The 8424-nt window shown below is 35.6% G+C and overlaps 1 protein-coding gene across 1 annotated transcript in view; it reads right to left on the reverse strand.

Moving 5' to 3' along the window:
* Positions 1-6: 6 nt before the first annotated feature.
* LOC103745144 (ankyrin repeat domain-containing protein 26-like) overlaps positions 7-8424 on the reverse strand; it is a 22636-nt gene continuing 14218 nt past the window's right edge. The window contains exons 2-3 of the mRNA XM_008847047.2: positions 5738-5951; positions 7-1148 (exon numbers count right to left, since the gene is read on the reverse strand). Coding sequence (XP_008845269.1) covers positions 967-1148; positions 5738-5951 — 396 coding nt within the window. The 3' untranslated portion in view covers positions 7-966. The remainder of the gene's footprint in view (positions 1149-5737; positions 5952-8424) is intronic.

Genomic DNA, 8424 nt, shown 5'->3' on the forward strand with positions numbered 1-8424 from the left:
GGGGTTAAACTGAGGGGAGGGTATGATCAAGATACATTGTGTACAAGTATGAAATTTCCAAAGACTAAATTACATTTTCAGCAATGGTGACAGTATGCACAAGACCCATGGAGACTCAAACCAGACAAAAACCCAGCAAAGATGAGGGGAAAGGGTAAGAAGTCCCCACCTTAACTGAGATGCTATTGGCAACTGATGACTGCTAGGTGAGAGACAGTTGGTCATCTTTAAGGGAGTGATGCTAGATAGACCAACCAGGCTATGGTAGATGATTTCTGAGGGGGATCTGGGGACATGAACTTAACGCAATAGGCCTTAACTTATAGGATAGAATGCATGAAATCTGGCGTGGGGCATTATGGAGGGATGCAGATAAGGGAGGGATCTAAACATGATTAAGATATATTGCAAGAAATGCATAAAAATTTAATAGGAATAATAATTAATAATAAATAAGCCAACTATTGCATAACTTTAGTTAGTATTAATCATATTTTCTAAAATCTAATATGGATACTTATTTGAATAAAATTTAAAATGCAGCAATTTAGTTCCATTTAATGAATGAATTTAATATGTAAGCATGTGTTGAAAAGTTCCGGAGAGTGATTTAGCAATGGTATGGTCCCAAACCGATGCACATATGAGCAGGACTAATGGGACCCAATGAACTATAAGGTTGAGAAGAGGACATATCGAGGAGGATGGGGAGGATAATTGGCAGTGGGTAAAGGGAGGGAGATAAATGTGGTATTTCATTGTACATCTATCTAAAATTCTCAAGAATAAAAAACACAAAATGGTTAAGAACATTGTCTTTACTTCATAACAGAGGTTACTTAACCTTAAATTCACAGGGACAAGTCTCTGAACTCCGTTATTCATGAAACTGGAAACATTCCTATCAGAAACCTGAAACATAATGGACAACTGTGACTAACCTTGGCACGTGGGTCCTGCAAGCTCTTAGTCTAAGTCACAGATGTGACATAGGGGTACCCAAGCTTGCTCTTGTTTTGAATTTTCTGCTGTGTTCGAATCAATCCTGAAATTTTTCAGTAGAAGTTTCCTCTGTGTGATGGCTTGAATAGAATATTCTCCACAGCCTTGTACTGTCTTTCTGTAGCTGCTCAATGGTCTTGTAAGTACTGAAAAAGACAAATACTTCAAATCTACTTTTTTTTAAATAGAGTCTAAAATACTTCATCTTTTTAAATGCCATAAGAGTAAATGGAATTTCCCCTAAAGTAGTTTGTAATATTTGCAATGTCTTAAGAATACTTTGTAACAGTTCAAATTTCTCTTTACAGGCATATATAATTCTAGAATGACTCTTTACTAAGTAGCAAGTATTTCAAACAATTTGGGAGGGAAAAATGGGAATCAATATGTGGTTTTACAGGCAACATTGTTGCCTGCTGGAAGGGCTGTACTAATTTTTTCTATAAAGTTATTATAAATACTTGTATGTGAAGAATACCAAGGTGACATGGTGGATATATTAATTAGTTTCCCTAGAGTAAAATTTCAAAATGTTTAAGTACATTGAATCAGGTTGAACTGCTTCAAAATATAGAATCGAAATGTGACTAAATCCTATGAATCTATTTGGTAAGCCATTTTATGGAATTGTCATCATCCTTCAATGGCATTTTCAAGCATTTGTTTGTACTGTCTATACATTCTACTCATTAGGAGAAATTAAGGATCGGGCACTGATGAATCATTCAGAGAAACAACCTCTAAGGGTAAGGACAAAATATGGTTGGTGACCAAAGTGACTAAAGCAGTTCCTGGGATTAGTCCATAACGTCTTTACTAAGTATTCAGACTTGGGCCATGATCTTTTGGTCTTCTAAAAAGCCATTTTCCCACACTGACTTAGTAATTATACTTAATCAGTGTATGAACTGTAATTGAGTCCATGCCTGCATTAATCCTTTCCTATATCATTAGTAGGCCTATTTAAGCAACCAGAAAAACTCCGCAGAATAGTTTGACTCCAGACTACCTCAGTGTAGCACCAAAGATAGCAAAGGTAATTTATCAAGTGCCAGAGTAGTGTAAGCGATATTAGTCCTCTGAGTTTACAATCTAATCTTCCCTCAAACACTTGATATTGCCAATACGTCTACTTAAGAAAAATTCATAACATTGAGCTGTATGACTCAGTAAGACTTGTATACTTAGCTGAAATTTCAACATATCAGCTTAATTATAATGGAATAATGAGGAAGAAAGCCACACAAAATCAAAAGCAGGTGGAGCAAGGTTATTTAGTGTGCAAATGCGGGGCTAATTTACCGGCACTAATTGCAAAATATTGTTGTTGGCTTTGCTGTCTACTGTTGTCATGAAGATTTTTCACTAAAAAGCAGGTTAAAATAAAATCTAGCATCTTAACTCACTTTCTGGGATTCTGTGCATTGACTTACTTGTCTCTTTTCTGTCTCAGTGAAAATGTAACCTTTAACTGTTCTCGGTATCTTTCCTTATACGTTTCCAACTCAGTGATAGCAGAAGCTTCTTCAGATTTTAGTTTCGCGAGCTCAGATTCCTTTTCTCTAACTATGCCTTCCATTTCGGTTCTCAGTGCAGCGACAGAATCATTTCTTCTCTGCTCTTCCAGACGATCAGCTTCAGTTTTCAGCTAAACAAAAGTTAACACTTCATTGTAGAATCAGTGTATTCAGTGATCCTTACATGATTTTATCATTAGTTTTCAGTCAGTGATAGAGAAAATGATATTAAATATCTGCAAAAGATACTGGACTTTAAAAATATTTACCAACAATATCAACTTCATTACATCAGAGTTATTTAAAAATGAATCTGTGTACACAAACTTGACTCGATAGGATTTAACATATATGAAAAATGCATGACGTCCTGTGGGTGGGCTATGGGGCACACAGGAAAAGGGAGCTAAATATGTTAAAGATGCATGAAATCCACAATGATTCAATAAAGATATATTTTTAGAAATGAATCCTTATTTTATTTTGTGGATTGACCCCATAGCCTCATGCATACCAAGGAAATGTTCTAATGGTGAGTTATATCCTGAGGCCTGAAATATTCTTGTTAGTACACATGCAATATGATACTTCAAAAAAGTAATATGATCAATTTAATAATTGGATTTATCAACAGTTGAATAGTACTTTACAATTTCTGTGCAACAATTTCATCTTTCCCCAAGCAGCCATATTTTACTAAGTAGTCTTAAAGCTCAGGCGACTCTCTACAATCATAAAAGATGAATTTCCTTAATATTATTTTAAACTGAAATATTTAACAGAAGAAACAGATGTCTTCTTGTTTTTACAAATGCACAAAACATTGCTACAAGGAAAGAAGAAATACATGTGAATTATACATCAAAATACAATTTTTAGTGCAAAAGCAATTGTAACTAAATATAGTAACCTGTAAAACTTGAAGAATACGATTAAATTCTTTGAAGGTTTTCTTTGCCTCTCTTTGTAAAACCTCTTGTAAATGCTTTTCCGCATCCTTTTTATCGATCATATTCTCCTTTATGTGAGTTTTGAGGCTGATGACTTCTTGTTCAAGTTTCTTTTCTAAAAGAAGTTTCTCTTCTATATCCTTTTCTTCTTCCTCATTTGCCCAGTCTGAATTTGTGATAGCAGCCCTCTCCACTCTTCAACTAAAGCCACCTGTCCTATGGTCTCTTCAAAATTTAATAGGAATAATAATTAATAACAATAAATAAGCCAACTATTGCATGGTATAAATTTAGTTAGTATTAATCATATTTTCTAAAATCTAATATGGATACTTATTTGAATAAAATTTAAAATGCAGCAATTTAGTTCCATTTAATGAATGAATTTAATATGTAAGCATGTGTTGAAAAGAAAAGTTCCAGAGAGTGATTTAGCAATGGTATGGTCCCAAACCCATGCATATATGAGCAGGACTAATGGGACCCAATGAACTATAAGGTTGAGAAGGGGACATATCGAGGAGGATGGGGAGAATTGGCAGTGGGAAAAGGGAAGGAGATAAATGTGGTATTTCATTGTACATCTATCTAAAATTATCAAGAATAAAAAATACATAAAATGGTTAAGAATGTTGTCTTTACTTCATAACAGAGGTTACTTAACCTTAACTTCACAGGGACAAGTCTCTGAACTCCATTATTCATGAAACTGGAAACATTCCTATCAGAAACCTGAAACACAATGGACAACTGAAACTGTGACTAACCTTGGCAAGTGGGTCCTGCAAGCTCTTAGTCTAAGTCACAGATGTGACATAGGGGTACCCAAGTTTGCTCTTGTTTTGAATTTTCTGCTGTGTTCGAATCAATCCTGAAATTTTTCAGTAGAAGTTTCCCCTGTGTGAAAGTCTGAACTGTTCATTCTCCACAAGAAGCCTGGCATTGTCTTTCTGTAGCTGATCAATGGACTTGCGAATACTGAAAAACAAAAATACTTCAAATCTCCCTTTTTTTCTGAAATAGAGTCTAAAATACTTCATCTTTTTAAATGCCATAAGAGTAAATGGAATTTCCCCTAAAGTAGTTTGTAATATTTGAAATGTCTTAAGAATACTTTGTAACAGTTCAAATTTCTCTTTACAGGCATATATAATTCTAGAATGACTCTTTACTAAGTAGCAAGTATTTCAAACAATTTGGGAGGGAAAAATGGGAATCAATATGTGGTTTTACAGGCAACATTGTTGCCTGCTGGAAGGGCTGTACTAATTTTTTCTATAAAGTTATTATAAATACTTGTATGTGAAGAATACCAAGGTGACATGGTGGATATATTAATTAGTTTCCCTAGAGTAAAATTTCAAAATGTTTAAGTACATTGAATCAGGTTGAACTGCTTCAAAATATAGAATCGAAATGTGACTAAATCCTATGAATCTATTTGGTAAGCCATTTTATGGAGTTGTCATCATCCTTCAATGTCATTTTCAAGCATTTGTTTGTACTGTCTATACATTCTACTCATTAGGAGAAATTAAGGATCGGGCACTGATGAATCATTCAGAGAAACAACCTCTAAGGGTAAGGACAAAATAAGGTTGGTGACCAAAGTGACTAAAGCAGTTCCTGGGATTAGTCCATAACGTCTTTACTAAGTATTCAGACTTGGGCCATGATCTTTTGGTCTTCTAAAAAGCCATTTTCCCACACTGACTTAGTAATTATACTTAATCAGTGTATGAACTGTAATTGAGTCCATGCCTGCATTAATCCTTTCCTATATCATTAGTAGGCCTATTTAAGCAACCAGAAAAACTCCGCAGAATAGTTTGACTCCAGACTACCTCAGTTTTACACCAAAGATAACAAAGTTAATTTATCAAGTGCCAGAGTAGTGTAAGTGATATTAGACCTCTGAGTTTATAATCTAATCTTCCCTCAAACACTTGAAATAGTGAATATGTCTACTTAAGAAAAATTAATAACATTGAGCTGTATGACTCAGTAAGACTTGTATACTTAGCTGAAATTTCAACATATCAGCTTAATTATAATGGAATAATGAGGAAGAAAGCCACACAAAATCAAAAGCAGGTGGAGCAAGGTTATTTAGTGTGCAAATGCGGGGCTAATTTACTGGCACTAATTGCAAAATATTGTTGTTGGCTTTGCTGTCTACTGCTGTCATGAAGATTTTTCACTAAAAAGCAGGTTAAAATAAAATCTAGCATCTTAACTCACTTTCTGGGATTCTGTGCATTGACTTACTTTTCTCTTTGCTGTACCAGTAAAATGTAAACTTTAACTGTTCTTGATATCTTTCCTTATACATTTCCAACTCAGTTTTAGCAGACTCATTTTCAGATTTTAGTTTTGTGAGCTCGGATTCCTTTTCTTTAATTATGCCTTCCAATTCAGTTCTCAGTGAAGTGACAGAATCATTTCTTCTCTGCTCTTCCAGACGATCAGCTTCAGTTTTCAACTAAACAAAAGTTAACACTTCATTGTAGAATCAGTGTATTCAGTGATCCTTACATGATTTTATCATTAGTTTTCAGTCAGTGATAGAGAAAATGATATTAAATATCTGCAAAAGATACTGGACTTTAAAAATATTTACCAACAATATCAACTTCATTACATCAGAGTTATTTAAAAATGAATCTGTGTACACAAACTTGACTCGATAGGATTTAACATATATGAAAAATGCATGACGTCCTGTGGGTGGGCTATGGGGCACACAGGAAAAGGGAGCTAAATATGTTAAAGATGCATGAAATCCACAATGATTCAATAAAGATATATTTTTAGAAATGAATCCTTATTTTATTTTGTGGATTGACCCCATAGCCTCATGCATACCAAGGAAATGTTCTAATGGTGAGTTATATCCTGAGGCCTGAAATATTCTTGTTAGTACACATGCAATATGATACTTCAAAAAAGTAATATGATCAATTTAATAATTGGATTTATCAACAGTTGAATAGTACTTTACAATTTCTGTGCAACAATTTCATCTTTCCCCAAGCAGCCATATTTTACTAAGTAGTCTTAAAGCTCAGGCGACTCTCTACAATCATAAAAGATGAATTTCCTTAATATTATTTTAAACTGAAATATTTAACAGAAGAAACAGATGTCTTCTTGTTTTTACAAATGCACAAAACATTGCTACAAGGAAAGAAGAAATACATGTGAATTATACATCAAAATACAATTTTTAGTGCAAAAGCAATTGTAACTAAATATAGTAACCTGTAAAACTTGAAGAATACGATTAAATTCTTTGAAGGTTTTCTTTGCCTCTCTTTGTAAAACCTCTTGTAAATGCTTTTCCGCATCCTTTTTATCGATCATATTCTCCTTTATGTGAGTTTTGAGGCTGATGACTTCTTGTTCAAGTTTCTTTTCTAAAAGAAGTTTCTCTTCTATATCCTTTTCTTCTTCCTCATTTGCCCAGTCTGAATTTGTGATAGCAGCCCTCTCCACTCTTCAACTAAAGCCACCTGTCCTATGGTCTCTTCAAGGTTTTCTTTGCCTCTCTTTGTAAAACCTCTTGTAAATGCTTTTCCGCATCCTTTTTATCGATCATATTCTCCTTTATGTGAGTTTTGAGGTTGATGACTTCCTGTTCAAGTTTCTTTTCTAAAAGAAGTTTCTCTTCTATATCCTTTTCTTCTTCCTCATTTGCCATAGTTCGCAATTTCTCCTGAACAAGTTTATGTTTTCCTTTCAGGCATTCCAAATATAATGATGCGCGTTTCACTTGTGCTGTGACATCATCAATCTGCATCAATAAATTCATATTTTTGGAAGATGATGAATTTGCCAGTAAAGTTATAGAAAGAAAATCAGTCACCAGGCCATAGAGATGAACCAGCAGTAAAAACACTTGCTGCCAAGCCTGACAACTTGAGTTCAATCCTTAGAACCCACATAGTGGAATGGGAGAACTGCTTCCCACAAGTTGTCCTCTGACCTCCATGCACACCTTGACACATGTACTCACACACACACACACACACACACACACACACACACACTCATTATATTAAAAGAAACTAACTCTGGTTTTGTTCCTGGGCTATGCAGCCTCCAATGTCCTGGTACCAGCACCTTCTGTGGGTAAGTCCAGTTTGCCCACCATGCCTTGATTTCCCCAGCCTCTTTTACTCTCCCAGTGCCCCCACTGCATCTCTTCTCCTAGCCTTGGTACAGGCCCATTTCTTGTATTGGCACCTCAAACACCAGGGCTAACCGTTCGGCCCAGAGCTACCACTGCTTACTGATCCTTTGCATCCTGACCAACCCAGTTCCTACCTGCAGGCCCCAGGAACCCTTTGGATGTGGTCCCACCCTCACCTCCCTTTACTTCCCTGGGTGGCACAGCCATCAGCTTCCCGAGACCAGCATCTATCCTGGGCCCTCCTTCAAAGCCAGGACAGCCCCCAAATTCCTGAGGGCAGCATCTTTCCTGGAGGGACCCAGACCTTAGGAGAAAGCCTGAGAGCATCTGAGCCTCATCTCAACCGGGGATCTGTGGGCACTCCCGAAGAGAAAATCAATTAGACCACTACAATATAAAATCAGAAGAGAGAACCTGAAGCCTAGACCAACCAGCTTTTCAGGCCCAACAAGTAAACCACAAAGGCACATAAAGTTTACAAAAAGAAAGAAATCTAAACTCAATGAAGGAAGGCTTAAGTATCACACAAGAATCAGAAACTATGAAAGAAATTCACATGTCAAAGTGACAGAGAAAAAATAATAACATGAAAAACCAAAACAATATATCCCCACCAAGTACCAATAGTCCTCTAGGAGTACAATGAGAACTCCCTAGAGATAACACAGGACATGGAACACAAAAGAACAATTATAAACATAATAAAAGAATTCAGTGAATTTAAAGAACACACAAACAAAGAAATCAAAGAACTGAAGGAAGA

The sequence above is a fragment of the Nannospalax galili genome, unplaced genomic scaffold (genome assembly GCF_000622305.1).
Source record: "Nannospalax galili isolate Female #2095 unplaced genomic scaffold, S.galili_v1.0 scaffold5003, whole genome shotgun sequence".
In the NCBI taxonomy this organism is placed as follows: Eukaryota; Metazoa; Chordata; class Mammalia; order Rodentia; family Spalacidae; genus Nannospalax; species Nannospalax galili.